A 20,915-nucleotide genomic window follows, 5' to 3' on the forward strand; every position below is an offset into this window, starting at 1 on the left:
CTGCATATGCATTGTTAATACTACTGCTTAAAAGAAATACTGTATGGACATAAAACGAAGTGTCATTTTATGGAGATAATATTCCTACATTCTTTATAGATGAACATATAAGGACTGAAAATTAAATTTATACCCTCTTTTTATGAAAGATTCAATCTCTCTGAACTCTTTATTTTAGCAGTTCTCTTTCATCTCTCTTTGTTTACATTTCTTTATGAGCTCTATTTCTTTTTCATATCATCTTCTTCACCAAGATGGAGAGTCAACTCTTCATTATTCCTAGAATTTTACAACTGGAAAGGATATAAAGGGAAATAAGACTACAGAGAATAATATGGATCGCCCATGACAGAAGAAAAGCTAACAAAAATATTAATGGTCTTTTTGAAAGAATGCATCATTAAAGTTAAGTTTACTGAAGTTTGTACTTAAAAACTGTGGGTGCTTAAAAAAAAACCCGTATGTTTGAAAAATTATGAACATCTCAAACACAATAATGAAACTCATCTGTTAAAACCTCACTCAAAAGGATAGGAAATGAAGACTAGCTTTCCACAGAAACCCATCATCTCTCACCTGGTTTATTGCACCAGTTCCCCAACTGGTTTTCTTATTCCTGCCCTTGACCTTCAGCATCAGTCTATTCTCAACAGAGCAGCTTATGACCAAGGTTCTCAACTCAAAACCACCAATGGTTTTCTAGCTCAGAAAAAGCTAAGGTCTTAAAGGACCCTGTCTCATGCTCCCACCACTCCATAACCAGGCTGGTCTCATCATTTCCTGTCACTCTTCCCATGAAATCTCTCATATCTCACATGGCTCCAGCCACACCAGTCTCCCTGCCAGGCAGGCACATTCTTCCCTTCCCACCCTTTACACTTGCTGTTCTTCCTGGAATGCTTGGCCCCCAGATAATGTATGGTCCATTCTTTGGGTTTTTACCCCATAAAGTTATCTTCCTAGTAAGCGGTTTTTTTTTTTTTTTTTTGGTTTTGTTTTTTTTGGCCATTCTTTCTGAGATTTCACCATCCTTCCCATTTCAAATCTTTCCTTCCTACTTTATTTTTTCTCCATAACACATACTATATATTTTATTTACTTATCTTACCGCCTCTTTCCCCAACCAGAATGTAAACTCCAAGAGACAAGCATTTGTCTATAGCGTTCTCTGTTGTATTCCCCATGTCCAGAAAAGAGCTTGGCACACAGTGAATTCTGTCGAGTAACTAAACTGATAAATGAATAAACAAATAAAAGAATGACTCCAATTTGGGCTCTCATGTCTTCTTTCCTGGTCTCCTACCAACTATCTCTCCCTTCTGTAATCAATCCTACATACCTCAAATCAGGAGTTTACCCAATACAGGTCAGGTCCTATTGTTGTTCTGAGCCACTTAAGAACTAAGTGGCTTCCAACTGCCCAGTGAGGAAAACACAATTCTACAGGACGGCATCTAAGATCCCTCATATTCTGGATAACCTTTTCTAAACTCATCTCTTTATATCCCATTCTTATACCTTATCCCGTAGACCAGTGTTTCCCAAACTTGAATAATCTATGAATCCTTTTTTAAAAAATTTTGTTTAATTTTTATTTATTTTTGAGAAAGAGAAAAAGACAGAGTGTGAACTGGGGAGGGGCAGAGAGAGAGGGAGACACAGAATCTGAAGCAGCTCCAGGCTCTGAGCTATCAGCACAGAGCCTGACGCAGGGCCTGAACCCACAAACCATGAGCTCATGACCTGAGCCGAAGTCAAGTGTTTAACGGGTTGAGCCACCCAGATGCTCCAATGGGTCCTCTTTAAAGGGGAAAAATTTCTCAATGAGTTTCAAGATCACATCCTATGGCCCCAGTTTAAGAAACACTAATTTAAGAAATTGATGTTCTGATTAGTAAAAATGTCTTTTAGTTACAGATTATTACTGGTAAAATAATTTTTAATATTCTAACCAACAGGAAAATAAAGCTTTAAAATTTTCTTGTACCTTGTGCCCTCTGAGAATACATCCAGAGACCCCAGTTGCAGAAATGATGCTGTACACAAACGAAGCTACCTATCCATCCCAGAAGAGGCCTATGCTTACCTACTCTATGCCTTCATTCCTGCTATTCTTCTACTCTGTAATATTCTTTCCCCAAACTACAGTTATCAAATTCTACTCACCTTCCAATGCCTTGTTTAATTATCACCCCCTTCATGAACTTTTTTTTTTATTGTTTATTCATTTATTTTGAAAGAGAGAGGGGCGCCTGGGTGGCGCAGTCGGTTGAGCGTCCGACTTCAGCCAGGTCACGATCTCGCGGTCTGTGAGTTCGAGCCCCGCATCAGGCTCTGGGCTGATGGCTCGGAGCCTGGAGCCTGTTTCCGATTCTGTGTCTCCCTCTCTCTCTGCCCCTCCCCCGTTCATGCTCTGCCTCTCTCTGTCCCAAAAATAAATAAACTTTAAAAAAAAAAAAAAAAAAAAAAAAAGAAAGAGAGAGAGAAAAAACACCAGTTGGGGAGGGGCAGTGAAGGGAGAGAGAATCCCAAGCAGGCTCCATGCTTAGTGCAGAGCCCAATGTGGGGTTCAATCTCATGACTGTTGAGATCAGGACCTGAGCCAAAATCAAAAGTCAGCCACTTGGACACCTGGGTGGCTCAATCAGTTAAGCATCTGACTTTGGCTCAGGTCACGATCTCACAGTTCACAAATTTAAGCCCCACGTTGGGCTCTGTGCTGACAGCTCAGAGCCTCGAGCCTGCTTCAGATTCTGTGTCCCCCTCTCTCTCTTGAGCTCTGTCTCTCTCTCTCTCTCAAAATAAATACACATTGAAAAAAATTTTTTTTTAAAAAGAGATGCTTAACAGACTGAACCACCCAGGTGCCGCGTGAACTCTTTTTGACACCCTCAGCCAAAACTTCTCTCAGTCTCTCAGGACAGTTTTATACGTCTTCTACTGCATTAACTACTTTATTCTTCCTTATGTTATACTATTATTTTCCTGTGGTCACTATAGCTCCTAGATAGCATGAAGATTAATTGTTCTTTTTATTTACAGAAAAACTAGTAGAGTCCTCTTCCATATGACAACTAATAAATGTTTATTGAATTAATCATCATGTAGGGGGGAAAATAAATGCTAATATAAATATGACCTTCTACTGAGACTCTTAAAACTGGAACTATTTACTAAATGCTTATAACCAAACATATATAATATACTCATAAAAAAGAGAAAAATGTGGGATAAATTTTAAGTTATTTATGATTTACCTTCTTTTAAGCATTAAGTCTGATACAGGTATGCATCTTAGACCAGTTCCCAAAACCATAAGGAAGGATGTCAGAAGCACAGTTACCCGAAGACCTAAGAGGAAACAAAAACATCTGGGTTATTTTTTAAATCCTTTTCACATATGTCCGATGTCAAAAGCAAAGATTTTTTTACTCAATCATAATGATGTTATATTCTAATATGATAGCTTTTTGCTAAAACTACAAATGGGGGAAAAATTCTACGTGCTGAAAATGAAAGGATTCTAACTTTAATAGAAAACTTGAATGATCACACCAAGGAAGAAGTTCCAATAGCTCTAGTTTTTCAAAATGAATGGCTACAATGTTTTGTTCACATAGAACACTAAAAATATAGAACATAATTTTAAAGGAGTAGATATTTTAGCTTTATACGTCCAATATGAAATTTCCAATTTTCTTTTTTTTTTAATTTTTTTTTTCAATGTTTATTTATTTTTGGAACAGAGAGAGACAGAGAATGAACGGGGGAGGGGCAGAGAGAGAGGGAGACACAGAATCGGAAACAGGCTCCAGGCTCTGAGCCATCAGCCCAGAGCCCGACGCGGGGCTTGAACTCACGGACCGCGAGATTGTGACCTGGCTGAAGTCGGACGCTTAACCAACTGCGCCACGCAGGCGCCCCGAAATTTCCAATTTTCAAATGCAAGTTGCAAAAATTCTAACCTACACCTATAAAGATTTTTAAGGTGATAGGCCACTGCTTTAAATTTTCTTGAAAAATGACAACTAGCTAATTATGTATTTGATCTTATAATCAGGACAAGCTAATGCTTGTTATATGAGGTGGTTCTTTTAGAACACTTTGATAATACAATAATGGTCTTTTTATTTTTCTTGACTTATCAGATGGCTTTCAATTCATAGAATGATACAGTTTTAAAAAAGTTTAGAACTTTATAATATTGATCAGATACCTTTTCCCTTTCTACCTCAAATAAAATAAATTATTTTTAAAATGTGTGCCAATGGTCAGTCACATGGATAACAAGGTAAAAGAGAATATAAAAACATTAAAATAAGATAACCAAAAACACACACAATATTCTAGCTATGGCAGAATAATATAATGGGACTATAAATTCCTACTGTTCAAATGCTGCATTTTTTTTTTTAACATTTATTCATTTTTTGAGAGACAGAGAGAGAGCACAAGCAGGGGAGGGGCAGACACAGAATCCGAAGCAGGCTCCAGGCACTGAGCTGTCAGCACAGAGCCCGATGCGGGGCTTGAACTAATGAAATGCGAGATCATGACCTGAGCTGAAGTCAGACGCTTAACAGACTGAGCCACCCAAGGGGCCCCTTGAATGCTGTATTTCTGTTACAACTAAGCTAATACCACCTTGCTGTTTGTGGCAACCACATCACACAGGGGGCTCTTACCAAGCATGTGGGAAAAGGGACGACATTTCTTCCAATTTCTCCTAAACTCAACACTTCCTTGAAGCCATTTCATAGTGAATAGACTTAATGCAAAATTTTTAGTGCAAATGTTTCTTTTTTCCAGATCTTTTTTTTTTTAAATATGGAAGATGGTTAAGTATTTTGATTTTCAAAGGGCTTTTCTGCTTTAAGGTGTTAAAAACAAGACAACAGGCCAAAAATAGAGTTGCTCATGAAAGCCTCATGTCACCAAACTAAATGGACTTCATTATTTTTGGTTCTCCCAGAAATGGATCCCTACTCTAGTCCAGTGCTAGTGAGTTAACCTGCCTGACAGAGAGACCTCTTCTGTCCCCTTAAGGAAGACGACCTTGCCACAACCAATCCAACTTCCTTTGCTCCATTCTGTGTATAAAAGTCTTTCATTTTGTACAGCTCCTTGGAACTCCTTTCTATATGAGCATATATGCTCATATGCTATATGAGATCCTGTCTGATTCATGAATCATTGAATAAAGCCAATAAGTATCTTTAAATTTACTCAGTTGAATTTTGTTTCTTAACCAAGGAAATTGAAAGTCAACAAAACTATAATTATGCAGATTAAACATAGCAAGGAAAATAAACGAGATCTGCATCAGGCACACACATGCCACATTGAGGATAATGTGTGATATGAACTGAGTTAGCTTTATGATATTCTTATATGATTTGAATATGATTAATACAACTTGGCAGAAGGAATACCATAGAAAATTGTGTTTCCCAGTAAGAAGTAATATATACATACTGTTCATTTACTGTTTCTATTAAGAGAATGCAGATTTTAAACACACATTATAGCCACAGGAAATAGAGTGTAATTAATAATAAGTACATTCATGGTCATAAACATGCTAAACTTGCAAAATGTTGCTCTTATAAGGTTATATGGGGTGTCCTATGAGATACTGAAGAAAATTTTATAGATTTTGGACTAGAAGGCTTACCTGCTAAATGATATTTTTTTTTCTAAGTATTTGGTTTGTAATTAAGGTAAGCAGCCACCAAGTAAGCAGTGAGGCATTGTTTATGGCCATATAGTCCAAATAACCAGGCTTCCTATTATTACTGCTGAAGGTCAGCACACTTTTCTACTCAATTATAGTTTTTATCAAATAAATGACAATATAACAGTTAAATATATACATTTTAGAACAAACAAGTTGTGAAAAGCTGATTATTAAAGCAATCTCACAGGTACCACTTGTGGCTTTCTTGCTTACCTTTTTTTAAATTAATTTTTGTTTTAGTGTTTATTTATTTTTGAGAGAGACAGAGACAGAAAGAGAGGAATGCAAGCTGGAGAGGGGCAGAAAGAGAGGGAGACAGAGAGTCCAAAGCAGGCTCCAGACTCTGAGCTGTCAGCACAGAGTCCGACGCGGGGCTCAAACTCACAAACTGAGAGATCATGACCTGAGCCAATGTTGGACGCTTAACTGACTGAACCACCCAGGGTACCCCTTTTCTTGCTTATTTTTAATTGTTGCCAAGTATTACTTAATCCACCCCAGATGATGCTCAATTCCAAACAGAATGCTTTCTTTATCGCATTTGAATCTTGACAAGGCGGAACTCTATAATTTCATGTAATCAAAAAAGACATCAACTGATTTTAGGAAGGAGAGGTATGAGGACCCTAGGAAAATAGCTTATGAGACATCTAGTACTTTTACATAAATAAGTAGATACCAAGTGATTATAGTAGTGGGATATGAATGCCAAAAACCATCTGATGAAATGTTTTAGAACAATTTCAGAAAACCAAACATGATTGAAAATAAAAACAAATTCTATCCAAATATGGCACACAGACACTGCAGGAAGCCTCCTTCCCATAGATGAAATAACTCCTTTCACTGGGATCATATTTGGTATAGGAATGGCATCTCTACAAGTGCCTAAAAAATCAGGATGCAAAGTTGATTGGAAAACAGACACAAACACATATCCATGGTGGGTGCATGGGAAATTAATTATAGGCATAAAGTTCGTCTGGCAAGTCTGTTCTTCCCAGGCTCCACACTTTCAACAGCTGGAGTGAAGACCGGCTCTACTTGTTCTTGGTAAGACCCCCCGGGCTCCCTATCCCCAACAACCACAGCCTTGCCACCCCAATCTGCTTTGGAGACCATCAGGAATAATCACATTGTGCCTGTTATTTTCTGCTTACATCAGTCATGAGAAATCTAAGATTCACAGGTCATTGCTATACAAATATGGCTTCATATATCCCCTAATCTGGCCTCATCTCTGTAGTGTCCCCAACTCCTGAAACCTTTCCACTGTGCCTTCTGGAGCACTCTGAATCCACGAATCGATGGGATCCCTACATTCTCAAGCCCTTCTCCAAATGTTCTCTTCACCTTCTTACTCCCACCAAAACCCCTCTCCTGATGACACTGCTTCTCTAGCACTTCCAGATCACTATTACTCTCTCCTCCCTAAAGCTCTGCAGTCTCTTTCCTTGATGTTTTTAAGATTTTCTCTGGTTTTAAGCAACATGATTGTGATGTGCCTCAGTGTAGTTTTCTTCATGTTTCTTCTGCTAGGATTCTTGTATTTCTTAGAGTTGTGGGTTTATAGACAGGGAATTTTTCTGCCATTATTTCCTCAATTATTTTGGCCCTCCCTCATCTCACTCTATGCCCTCTCCCCTTACTCTTCTCCTTCTGGAACCCTAATTACACACATATTAGGTCACTTAAAACTGTTTTTACAGCTTACTGATGCTGGTGGGGTTCTTTTCATTTCTTTTTAGTCTTTTTTTGCCCCCCTCTTTTCCATTTTGGATAGTATCTATTGCTGTCAAGTTCACTAATCTTTTCTTTTGCAACGTCTAATCTGTTATTCAATCTTATCCAGTACATCTTTTTTTTTTTGTCTCAGACACAGATTGCATTTTCACCATAGAAATTTAATGTTGGTCTTTTTGTTTCCTGTGTCTCTCCTTAACATGTTCATGCTTTCTTCTGTCTTCTTGAACATCTATAGATTATTTAAAGTAGCTGATTTGATGTTCCTACCAGTTCTGTCATCTGTACCATTTTGGGATCTGTTTCTATTCATTGTTTTTTCTCCTCTTTATGGGTGATATTTTCCTGCTTCTTTGCATGCTTGGTAAATTTTTATTTTGATGTCAGGAATTCTAAATTTTACCTTGTTGGATGACGGGTTTTCTTTTGCACTCCTTTAAATATTGTGAACAATGGTGAGATATAGCCAAGTTACTTTTGACCTTTCCAAGGAATACTTTTTTTGGTAAAGTTTATTTATTTTGAGAGAGACAGAGTACGAGCCGGGGAGGGGCAGAGAGAGGGAAAGAGAGAGAATTCCAAGCAGGCTCTGTGCTGCCAGCTGTGGAGCCCGATGAGGGTCTCAAACTCACTAACTAGGAGATCATGACATGAACCGAAACCAAGAGTCAGTCGCTTAACCAATTGAGCCACCCAGGTGCCCCTCCGAGACATACTTTCAAGCTTTATTAGGTGAAACAAAAGCATTCTTTACCTTAGAGTTCTTTTGTCTTTACTACTGAAACAATGCCTCTCTGAGTATTCAACCCAACCTCCTATGTATTTTAAGGTTTTTACTTTCTGGCTATTGGGAACGTGAGCTATTCCCAGCCTTCGGGGAATTGTTCTTCCTGTTCTTTTTCCTAGTCCTTTTTCCAGTGTTTGGTAGTTTCCTCACATTTATCTGCAGATCAGTTATCAGCTGCAGACTCAAGAGGAACTCCTTGTAGATCTAGAACTTTCCATTAAGCTTCTTCCTTTCTGGTACTCTCACCCTAAAATTTCTAGCTAAGTTGGCCTCTTGCAATTCTAAATGGTCTCAACTTAGAAAAACGGCAGGAATGTCTGGACTCCCCATCTCTGCACTGCAACCTGGAAATGCTCTCCAGGCAATAAGCTGAAGCATTCATGGCGATCGCTGTCCTGCCCTGCCTTTTGTCCAATGTCTGAGAACTCTGTTTCAGACACATTTTTTGTTTTTAGTTGTTTAAAATAGAAGGATAAGTCCCATTCCTATTACTCTATCATGGCCAGAATAGTCTTTGCTTTAATAATATTTTTTTATTAACTTAAAAAAATTTTTTAATATTTATTTATTTTTGAGAGAGCGAGCAAGCAAGGGACAGACAGACAGGGAGACAGAGGATCTGAAGCAGGCTCTGCACTGTGAACACAGAGCCCGATGCGGGGCTTGAACTCACAAACTGCAAGATCATGACCTGAGTTGAAGTAGGATGCTTAACTAACTGAGCCACCCAGGAGCCCCTGCTCTAATTACATTTTATTCTAATACTCAAAACTCCTTGCTGCAGTCCTCTATAGACCACCACACACCTGTCTCCAAGGCATTCACCCTCACCATTTGCAAATGTCTCGGCTCACTCTTATTCCTTGTGACACTACTTTTTCATAAATCTGGTGATTTTGATATCCACTAGATGATCATTTCAATATGCTGGCCTCTCAGTCCCCTGACTTCATATTCCATGATGGTGTCTTCTACCCTACACCTCAGCAGTCTGTTTTCTTGCTTATACTCTGACCTTTACTATGATTGCATCCATGACATCATCTCAATTTCAAGCATTCCATTCTTCAACCATGACCTCCTCTCTTTCTCTTTTGCCCTGCTTTATATTTCTCCATAGCAATTATCTGGATAGCAATGCCATCTGGCATACTAAATATTTAATTTTATTGTTTGTTTGTTACCTAGACCTCCTCATTAGAATGTAGGCTCTGTGAAGGCTGTCTCCCAACACACATTTGGGTACTATCTCATTCTTAAAAATTTCTTCACTTGGCTTCTAGGGCACACTTGCTCTTGGTTCTCCTATTATCTTACTAGCTGTCCTTTTTTGTCTCTTCTCTGAATGATGAAAAGTGGTGAGAGGGTATAAAACCCATCTTAGGAAGATAACCAGTCTTCTCTACTAAGCTGACTGGGACCCACAGTAGCAGGAAGGCCAGACAACTATCTACCCTCTATGGAGCAACGTATTTTAGTACCCAAGGATGGCAGGAACTTACTTTCTATGTACGTAGATAGGACATCTGCGGCAGGACAGCCAACATATGAAAGTATAGCAGCTTTCTCTTACTGAAAAGGAAAACCACTTCCTAAAAGAGAATTTTTAAATTTATGTTTTATAGCTTCAAGCAACGGCAAATACACATCTGAATTCCCCATGTGGTTACAGGAACTACTGAAAGAAATCCTAAAGTAACTTATTTTATAAGGTGAACAGGTAGTCCCTAATTTATCCAGCCACAGCTAGTTCATAAAATTATAATAAAAAAAGTAAAAATTAACATTCTTCTACCATAAAAACAAAGTTGGTTTAATTTAGAATATTGGAAAATGCTCCCGATATAAAGATAAATAAAAAGAAACAACAAAACAACATTTTCCCCTAAATTTAGCCAACCTAGTAAGGAATGACAGAGGAATTGTCACAGATTGGAGGAGATCAGTGAGAAATCATAACTAAATGTAATTTGGAACACTAGATTGAATCCTGGAACAGGAAGAAAAAAAAAAGACATTGGTGGAAAAAGTGGTGAAATCCAAATACGATCAGTTTAAAAGCAAACAAATAAATCCAAACAAAGAAAACCTCCATTCATTACAAGAAACCTTTCCTGGATATCTAGCACACTCATCCTCTGCAAAAGTACCAAATCTGGAAGTTTTAGGCCAGTCAAGAAACACCTTCCAGGGATGGACACCTTTTGTTCTTAGAAGGTTCTTCCTTTACTGCTTTGAGTTACATCCTTTTGTAACTTCACTCGGTTTCATTCTTCCTTCTAGAACTACACAGAGTAAGTCTAATTCCTCTTTTACTGGATCTTCACGTATTTTATATTCTGCCTCAAGTTTCTTTCTGAAACATGACACACCCAGTTCCCTCAATCTTACATATTATGATATTTACATCCTTTATGATTCTTGTCATGCAACTTTTAAAGTGCCCCAGTTTGTCGATGGTCTTCTTAAAATTAATGCTCAAACTAAACACAGAGCGTACATACCAAGCTATTTCTCTTGCTTTGGCAACTATACTTATATGCCTAAAACTGTTCTCCTTTTCCATCAGTTACATCACATTGATCAAGAATCAGTTATCCACACCTGTGTAGTATATAATTCAGTCCTATGACCTCTTTTTTCTCCTCACAGAATCACGTGGCAAGTGGTAAAGTGAGATGTCTGTTCGGAGTATTCCTCAGAGAGTCTTCCTTCACCTGCCACGCTTTATCTGAGAGTCATAAATCTCAACTGAAACAACAACCTAGTCACAAACACGCACTTTATAAATGCCTTTCACCATTTTAGAGAAATCAAAGCATCGGACAGGAGTTTTCCAACAGCCTTGGGCGGGTGTCATTTAGTATGCAAAGCCAACTCAATACTTCCTTATATCTGGGCATCATCGGTCTATTTTCTGACCTATCACCCACAACACCTCCCAATCCCTTTGAAGTCGAAGCATCAGTCATTTTTGTTAGGTGTAAAAAACATACAAAGCACGTGCACGAGGATGCTCTGACGTCCACACTGTGCAAAAGCCTGAACATTTAGAGATCTCTTAGTCTCTGCTGTTGCATAATGGGCCTTCATGTAAACATAAATACAGAAGGCAAAGGAGCCTTGCCACATTTGTCGCTTTGGGGACGGAGGGTTCCTAGACGGGAATGGGATACCAGCAACACTCGGTCACCTCACATAACCCCTAAGACGATGCCGAGGGCGGCGGCTGGCGGGCTCCGGCTCCCCCAGAAGCGACAACACCGGTCTGACGCAGCCCGGACCCCCTCACCTCTCTTGTCCAGGAGCCACATGAACGCGAAGCAGGGCAGGAAGCCAATGGGCCCCCACAGCACGAGCAGCGCGATGTCCCAGCTGGAGAAGCCGTAGGCCTGGCGCGCCGAGTTCTGGATGGGGCCCCAGGTGTTCCAGACCAGGCCCTGCGCGAACCCCAGCAGCGAGAAGAGCAGCAGCACCAGCCAGCGGCGCCCGTAGACCCGTCCGGGACCCGGGACCGCCGCGGGTATCCCGGACGCCGCCGCCGCCGCCGCCTCCCGGCTTCTCCAGACAGTCCCCGGCGCAGGCCCGAGTCCGGGCCCTAGCAGTGGCTGCCGCTCCTCCTCGGTGCTCCAGCCCGTGCCCATGACAACACGCGGCCCGCGGAGCCCCTGCCCAGCGCGGCCCCGGTGGCTGCCGACCAGCCCGGCGCGGATGCGGCAGGAGGAGGTGGAGGCCGAAGCTGCTGTGGTAGCCCTCGGCCTCCGGTCCACGCCTGGTGCGCCTGCGCCGCGCCAGCCGGCCTGGGGCTGGAAGGCGGGGCAGGTGCGGCGGGCTAAGAGGAGGCTGGGGTACCGGACTGGGGCAGCCCCCCGCCCCCACTGGGTGCGGGAGAGGCGGGAGAGAGAGTGGAGACTGCTTCCCCGAGGGAGGACAAGCAGAACTGAAAAGGCGGGAGGGGCGTGGCTGAGCCCGGGAAAGAGGAAACTCCCGGAGAAGCTTAAGAGGAGGTTGGGCAAGGAACCTGGGATTGCTGGAGGAAGTGCCGAAGTTTACATCACGTGCTCAATAAACAACTCTGAGACTTCTGATCACTTACGCTAATGCTTGCTTCTATATTGGGTTTATTGTTATTTTTGTTGGATTTCTAACTTCAGAAATGAAAGGGGATATAGGCTAAGATTTAACGCATGAACCTAACTTTTCGTTTATTTTTTTACATAAAGTACTGCCTAGTTTTATCAGCTTTTTGTTTTACTCATTGAGATTATAAATTAGGGAGTTCCATTCATATGTATAAAAAAAGACACATATCGTTCAACCCTCTGCTTGTCAATAACAGGCTAGCAATAAAGATAGGTTGATTAAGACTAGGTTTCTGCTCCTAATCACTTAGATCCATCTCCAGTTATTACAATTTTGACCAGTGGAAAAGTGAGAAGGGTGGGGATTGTTGATGTCTTGATCAAGCAGCAGATTGTTTATTTCATTATACAAATCCAGAAGCCTGACAGCTGTCGGTTAGTAGCCTTGAAACCCTAGGTCAAGCGATTTGTCTTGTGTGGGTCGGGAATGAGTCACGGAGAACACAATTAAAGGATGTTTGCCCGAGGTTCGTATTCCCCAGCAGCCACAAAAACCAGATAGAGTCAAGTTGCTGCCACAAGGGCAAGAGAGGTGGAAGAGAAGCGTGACCTCTCCTGGTGCCCAAAGCTAGTGAGCGCGGCTACAGAGTATGCGGAGGCAGAGCCACATTCCACCTCCCGGAGCCCCACAAAACTGCAAACCATACCCCAAAACTCCAATACTTTGGGTGGAGGAAAGCGCCAAGGCAGATAAGAAGGACCAGACTAAAAACAGAGGAGCAGAAACTAAGCCAGAAAAGACTACAATGAAAGAAGGCTAAGATCTGGGTAAGGTAAAAAGCGCTACAGACAGACCACGTGCTGACATTTCAACAACAAGGGAATCAAAACAAACCTGCGTGGCCCCGCCCAGCGCATATCACGTGACTGCCGCGTGAGGGGTGCTTCCGGGAAGAGTCCTGCAGCTGCTACGGCGACTCCTTCCCGTCGTGCGACCCCAGAACCTGGGTCTTGGCCCTCATTAGAACCCACTCCACTCCGCTCCGGTTTGGGGTTGGGGCGAAGCTAGCCATGGCAGCAGGCCCGCGGGCGACCGCTGACACGGCCCCTGCAGCTGGAGCTGGAGAGGTGGAAGGTAGGCGCCACGCTGAAGTCAGACCAAGAGTACAACCCCTTGCCAGCTGACTCTTGCTGCCTCTCATGTGGCCGTTTGATTTAGCTCTTATTTCAGGTCTCTCTGGCCCTGCATTAAACTGTGAGGAAAACTATTATCTTTAGCGAACGTGGCTTTTCTCAAGTTGGGACATGCAGACTTCCAGTCATCTTACAGGTCCTGAATCCCCACATCCTGCCAGTGCTGATTTACCCACAAGGGTGGTTTGAATGGATTAAAATTAAATTTGTATAAATTTATATGAAATTTAATTTGTATAAAAATTTACTCTTGAGGTAAATGGAAGTATCTGGGACTTTTATGAACAGAGATTATGAGCTTTTGCTCAACTTCAGTGGAATCCTGCCTTAGATAACCAGTGAAGGTGGGTGGCCCATGTGCCTGAAGTCTGTGTTAGCTGTACTGAGTGATTTCCTCTGTGCCTGGTGCTCACTGGCTCTAGAGACTTTTGACTGTTTATAATAATGCCTTTTTTCCAATTGAGTAAAGGGGCTTAGGAAGGAAAAGATTGACTAATATCTGGTAACACGCATACTACCAGCAGTACACATTGGGTGAGAGCTGTTCCCCGGGAGGAGAGGTTTCAGTGTGGAAATGCTTCAAGGAAGGAGTAGTTGCAGGTGGGCCTTTAAGATTGGATGAGATCATGACAAACTCAGGTGGTAGTGCTGGGGAATTGTGGGAAGACAGGGAGCCGGAAAACACAGGATGGGTGTGGTTGGAGATTAAATAGTCATGTTTTGCCTAGGGAGGAAAATGACTAATTTTGCAGAAGAAACAATTATAACTTCCTCCTAGTGTGAGCAGTCTCTTATCTTTATAAACTCCCTTATGTATCCCAAAGATACAATTCTTGAACTTCATCTATACCTCCCCATCCATTGATCCTTCCATTTTCTGTCCATCTGTACCCCCTTCTCCAGTTTAGAATGCATGTTCTATTTTATCATGATCTCTTCCTTGAAGATGTACTGTTCTGTTGTCCCTCCCTGACTTTTATTCCTCTGGTAAAACCCATACTCCGGATGAACCCAACCTTTTGTTTTCTTTGTACCTGCACTTATGTGGCTCAATTTTGCTGGAAAAAGTGCTGGGCAAATTGATGACACTATAAAATGAAAATGATCAACTTCTTGAATATTCAGTCAGCATGGGCCTGAGATCCTCTGATTCTGTTTCTGTGGTAAGCTTACTTCCTCTAGTGACAATTCCCCAATATCCTTTCTTCATAACTTTCAGTGGATGACTTTGCGAGTCAGGTCAGTTCTGTGTCTATTTTGTCTACTTTTTTCCTCCTTTACTCTCAGACCCTTGTCCAAATCATCCACATTTCTCACCTACACCCCTCCTATATCTTCAGGCCATGTGACCCTGTTTTTTATCTTCTGCCCTTCCAATCCCTTCTCCACTCAGCAAAAAAAAAAAAAAAAAGTGATACTCCCTTACATAAAATTCTTAAATGAATTCCAGTGCACTTACAATAAAATCCAAACTCTTAACCATGGCCTACAAAAGTCCTTGGTCTGGGCTCTGCTGATGTCTGCAGGAGTATCTGTTGGCACTCACTGCCCCCTCCTGTTGTCTACTTTTCACATAATTGGCTTCTTAATCTTCAGGTTTCAGAGTGTGTCACCACCTGAGTTCTTACCAGACCAACCTATCTAAAACAATCATTGTAGTTTTCCCCTGATTTCTAACCCTAGATGTTCTGTGATACAGCATCCTGCTTCCATCATTCACTTATAATTCACCTGTAATTACTTACATCATTCACCTGTAATTACTTGTTTAGTATTGTTTCCTCCACTTGACCTTAAGTACCTTGAAGGCAGGACCTACATCTGTTTTATTCATCACATATGCCCAAGCAGCAAGTACAATGCCAGACACATAGTGGGCCATTCATACATGTTTGTTGTGTGAATGAGTAAGGGAACCCTGCCAAGTCCAGAGGCAGGAGGAGAAAGAGCATGGCATGGTCCAGGAACTGAAAGAAGCTGGTATTAGAAGTGGTGAGAGAAGAGGGATTGTGGAGGGCACCTCGTACCAAGTTAAGGAGTCTGGACTTTATGACAGTAGGAGGCTTTTTTTTTTTAATTTTTTTTAATTTTTTTAAACGTTTATTTATTTTTGAGACAGAGCATGAACAGGGGAGGGGCAGAGAGAGAGGAAGACACAGAATCTTAAACAGGCTCCAGGCTCTGAGCTGTCAGCACAGAGCCCGACGCGGGGCTTGAACTCACGGACCGCGAGATCATGACCCGAGCCAAAGTCGTATGCTTAACCGACCAAGCCACCCAGGCGCCCCAAGTAGGAGGCTTTTAAAGAGCTTTAGTTAAGGGAGTAACTTGATCAGATTTGGTTTTAGGAGGATCACTCTGCCTGAAGGGTAGAGGACAGATGGGAGGGAGAGAGACTAAAGGACAGGTACTTACTTTTAAGCCTCAGTTTTGTCCTCTGTAAAATGCATGATTATTGTAAAAATTAAAGATAATTGTGGATCATCTAGCATAGTGTCTGGCAGGAATTACATGTTCAAGAGTGGTATGTTTTATTATTAATAAAAAGGCCTGGCATTGGTGACTGATGGGTGTTGAAACCAAGAGACAAGAAATTAGATCTCTGGAATTTTTCAGCCTGAGAAACTATGCAGATTAGGAACCTAAAGAAAAGGAGGTGATTGGGAGCAATGTGTACATGCATAGAGTTTAGGTAAGGAGAGATGATGCAAAAGATATCACGCATGCAGCTAGGTAAGAGGAGGCTTTTTTAGATATAGTATTCACTTACCATAAATTCACCCTTTTAAAGTATACAATTCAGTGATTTTTAGTATGTTCACAAAGTTGTGCAGCCATTACTACCATAATTCCAGAGCATTTTCATCACACCAAGAACCCTGGTATCCATCAGTAGTCACCCTCAGTCAGACCCTCTCCCCAGCCCCTGGCAGTCATTAGTCTACTCTCTGTCTCTGTGTATATGTGCCTACTCTGGATGTTCCGTGTAAATGGAATCATGCAGTGTGGGGCTTTTAGTGTCTGGGTTCTTTCATATTGCATAATATTTTCAAGCTTCATCTGTACTGTAGCACAGATCAATACTTCATTTTTTTATGGCTGAGTGCTATTCCATGGTATGGTAATACCACATTTTGTTTATCCATTTATCAGTTGATGGCATTTGGGTTGTTTGCCCTTTTTGGCTACTATGAATAATGCTGCTATGAACATTAATATACATGTTTTTGTATTAACATCTCTTCAGTTTTCTTGGGTGTATATCTAAAATCAGAATTGCTAGGTCCTAAGATAACTCCATATTTACTGTTGTTTTTTTTTTTAACGTTTATTTATTTTTGAGAGAGAGAGAGAGACAGTGTGAGCAGGGAAGAGGCAGAAAGAGAGACACATGGAATCCGAAGCAGGCTCCAGGCTCTGAGCTGTCAGCACAGAGTCTGACTCGGGGCTTGAACTCACAAACTGCAAGATCATGACCTGAGCCAAAGTCAGACGCTTAACTGACTGAGCCACCCAGGCACCCCTTCGTATTTAATGCTTTAAGGAAGCTTGTGATTTTTTTTTTTGTTTGTTTATCAACATTGATTTTATTTTATTTTATTTTATCCTATTGTTTTCTTACTTTTTAGTTTTAATTACAGTATAGTTTTTTTTTTCTTTTAATTGAATTCAAGTTAGTTAACATACAGTGTAGTATTGGTTTCAGGAGTAAAATTTAGTGATTCATCACTTACATGTAACACCCAGTGCTCATCCCAACAAGTGCCCTCCTTAATGCCCATCCCCCATTTAGCCCATCCCCCTACCACACACCTCCCCTCCATCAGCCCTCAGTTTGTTCTCTGTATTTAAGAGTCTCTTATGGTTTGCCTCCCTCTCTGTTTTTATCTTATTTTTCCTTCCCTTCCTCTATGTTCACCTGTCTTGTTTCTTAAATTCCACATATGGATGAAATCATAGATTTATCTTCTCTGATTTCCTTATTTCACTTAGCATGGCATAATACACTCTAGTTCCATCCACATTGTTGCAAATGGCAAAATTTCATTCATTTTGATCACTAAGTACTATTCCATTATATATACCATATCTTCTTTATCTGATTGTCAATTGATGGACATTTGGGCTCTTCCCATAACGTGGCTATTGTTGATAGCACTGCTATAAACATCAGGGTGCATGTTCCCCTTCGAATCAGCATTTTTGTATCCTTTGGATAAATAACTAACAGTGCCGTATTAATCAAAGCTCTGATAATGAACCTCATGAGTAATCTAATCTAGGTAGATTTAACAGTTTGTTGCTGATAATTAAATAATGCCATGAATGATAATCAGTAATAATGTTTTGTTGATAACAGAGGCAATCAAATAAAGAGATGCAGAAGTGAGCTACTCACTGAAATAGAGCTTCTTTAGAATAATTTCCAACAATGGTATAAAACTGTGCTGACTAAAGCAGTAGCAACTAATTAACATGTGGCTCCTGAACACTTGAAGTGTGGCTAGTCTCAGTTAAGATGTCTTGTGTCAAATACACGTATTTGAAGACTTAGTTTAAAAATGGGTTATAAACTGTTAATAATATTAAAATATTGATAGTGTTTTAATATTGATTACATGTTGAAATGTTAATAATTTGGATATATTGGGATGAACAAAAAGTATTAAATTTAGTTTCACCTGTTTCTTATTTTTTAATGTAGTTATTAAAAATTTTAAATTACCAAAAAAATAATAATAACTAGTTATTGCTGGGTCTTAGAGCATTGTATTAACTTTTTGAGGAACCTCCATACTGTTTTCCAGAGTAGCTACACCAGTTTGCATTCTCACCATCAGTGCAAAAATGTTCCCCTTTCTCCACATCCTCATCAATATCTGTTGTTTTGTGAGTTGTTGATTTTAGGTATTCTGACAGGTGTGAGCTGATATCTCATTGTGGTAAGGAAACTTGTGATTTTTAATCTTGAAGTCCTAAGGAAGTAAAAAAAAAATCTAATGAAAATATGGATCTGCTCCCTTGAGAAAAGCAGCATGCACACTCATTTTGCAGGTGACTTCATATTTTTGTATTAGATTCTCGGAATCCTATCTGTGGAACTTCCAACCCCATTTTAAACTGTCATCCTCCCTAGAAACTCCACTTTGGGGTGACTGTTTATTGCCATGACAAAGTTAGTTAAATAAGGGTGCCTGGATGGCTCAGTCAGTTAATCATCAGACTCTTGATTTTGGCTCTGGTCATGATCTCATGATTGGTGAGATTTCATGGTTGGTGACAGTGCAGAGCCTGCTTGGGATTCCCTTGCCATCTCTCTCTGTTCTCTCCCACTCGCGCCCACTCATGTGCCTGCAGGCACTCTCTCTCTCTCTCTCTCTCTCTCTCTCTCTCTCTCTCTCTCTCCCTCCCTCCCTCTCTCTCTCTCTCTGTCTCAAAATAAATAAACATTTAAAAAACCCAAAGGGGGCGCCTGGGTGGCGCAGTTGGTTAAGCGTCCGACTTCAGCCAGGTCACGATCTCGCGGTCCGTGAGTTCGAGCCCCGCGTCGGGCTCTGGGCTGATGGCTCAGAGCCTGGAGCCTGTTTCCGATTCTGTGTTTCCCTCTCTCTCTGCCCCTCCCCCGTTCATGCTCTGTCTCTCTCTGTCCCAAAAATAAATAAACGTTGAAAAAAAAAAAAACAAAAAAACCCCCAAAAAACCCAAAGTAAGTTAAATAGGCAAAGTCCTACTGGGAGAGAAGGCTTTGCTTTAAATTTCATAAGGGTTATGTGAACAAAGGGTAAAAAAAAATACATACATTAAATACATGCACGTGAAAGGGTCATTGTGTTCTATATAATGATGAATATTGTGGGAGTCATAGGAAAGTTAATTTTTGGTGGAGTCTGTCAGGTTTTCCATGTAGAGTATCATGTCTGCGAAAAGTGAAAGTTTGACTTCATCTTTGCCAATTTTGATGCTTTTATTTCATTTTGTTGTCTGATTGCTGATGCTAGGACTTCCAACACTATGTTAAACAACAGTGGTCTGCTAGAACTGATACATGAATTCAGCAAAGTCGCAGGGTACGAAATCAATGTACAGAAATCGGCTGCATTTTTATACACCAATAATGAAGCAACAGAAAGAGAAATAAACTGATCCCATTCACAATTGCACCAAGAACCATAAAATACCTAGGGTAAATCTAACCAAAGATGTAAAAGATCTGTATGCTGAAAACTGTAGAATGTTTCTGAAGGAAATTGAAGAAGACACAAAGAAATGGAAAAACATTCCCTGCTCATGGATTGGAAGAATAAATATTGTTAAAATGTCAATACTACCCAAAGCAATCTACACATTCAATGTGATCCCAATCAAAATTGCACCAGCATTCTTCTCAAAGCTAGAACAAACAATCTTGAAATCTGTATGGAACTACAAAACACCCCAAATAGCCAAAGTAATACTGGAGAAGAAAATCAAAGCGGGAGGCATCACAATCCCAGACTTTAGCCTCTGCTACAAAGCTGTAATCATCAAGACAGCATGGTATTGGCACAAAAACAGACACATAGACCAATGGAATGGAATAGAGAACCCAGAATTGGACCCGTAAATGCATGGCCAACTAATCTTTGGCAAAGTAGGAAAGAGTATCCAATGGAAAAAAGTCTCTTTAACAAATGGTGCTGGGAGAACTGGACAGCAACATGCAGAAGAATGAAACTAGACCACTTTTTACACCATACACAAAAATAAACTCAAAATGAATGAAGGACCTGAATGTGAGACAGGAAACCATCAAAACCCTGGAGGAGAAAGCAGGAAAAAACTTCTTTGACCTCAGCCACAGCAGTTTCTTACTTGATACATCTCCAAAGGCAAGGGAATTAAAAGCAAAAATGAACTATTGGGACCTCATCAAGATAAAACTTCTGCACTGCAAAGGAAACAATCAACAAAACTAAAAGGCAACCAACGGAATGGGAAAAGATACTTGCAAATGACATATCAGACAAAGGGTTAGTATCCAAAATCTATAAAGAAGTCACCAAACTCCATACCCTAAAAACAAATAATCCAGTGAAGAAATGGGCAGAAGACATGAATAGATACTTTCTAAAGAAGACATCCAGATGGCCAACAGGCACATGAAAAGATGCTCATCATCACTCCTCATCAGGAAAATACAAATCAAAACCACACTGAGATACCACCTCATGCCAGTCAGAGTGGCTAAAGTGAACAAATCCGGAGACTGTAGGTGCTGGCAAGGATGTGGAGGAACGGGAACCTTCTTGCACTGTTGGTGGGAATGCAAACTGGTGCAGCCGCTCTGGAAAACAGTGTGAAGTTTCCTCAAAAAATTAAAAATAGACCTACC

At 40.7% G+C, this 20,915-nt stretch overlaps 2 protein-coding genes across 4 annotated transcripts in view; one reads left to right on the top strand and one right to left on the bottom strand.

Moving 5' to 3' along the window:
• SLC49A4 (solute carrier family 49 member 4) overlaps positions 1–12,202 on the bottom strand; it is a 78,407-nt gene extending 66,205 nt beyond the window's left edge. The window contains exons 1-2 of the mRNA XM_047876160.1: positions 11,560–12,202; positions 3,258–3,351 (exon numbers count right to left, since the gene is read on the bottom strand). Coding sequence (XP_047732116.1) covers positions 3,258–3,351; positions 11,560–11,911 — 446 coding nt within the window. The 5' untranslated portion in view covers positions 11,912–12,202. The remainder of the gene's footprint in view (positions 1–3,257; positions 3,352–11,559) is intronic.
• A 1,092-nt stretch (positions 12,203–13,294) lies between these two features.
• The window catches only part of HSPBAP1 (HSPB1 associated protein 1), a 60,156-nt gene continuing 52,535 nt past the window's right edge, over positions 13,295–20,915 (top strand). For all 3 annotated transcript variants that reach the window (XM_047875994.1, XM_047875995.1, XM_047875996.1), the window contains exon 1: positions 13,295–13,484. In XM_047875994.1, coding sequence (XP_047731950.1) covers positions 13,421–13,484 — 64 coding nt within the window. In that variant the 5' untranslated portion in view covers positions 13,295–13,420. The remainder of the gene's footprint in view (positions 13,485–20,915) is intronic.

Source organism: Prionailurus viverrinus, chromosome C2 (assembly GCF_022837055.1).
Source record: "Prionailurus viverrinus isolate Anna chromosome C2, UM_Priviv_1.0, whole genome shotgun sequence".
NCBI lineage: Eukaryota > Metazoa > Chordata > Mammalia > Carnivora > Felidae > Prionailurus > Prionailurus viverrinus.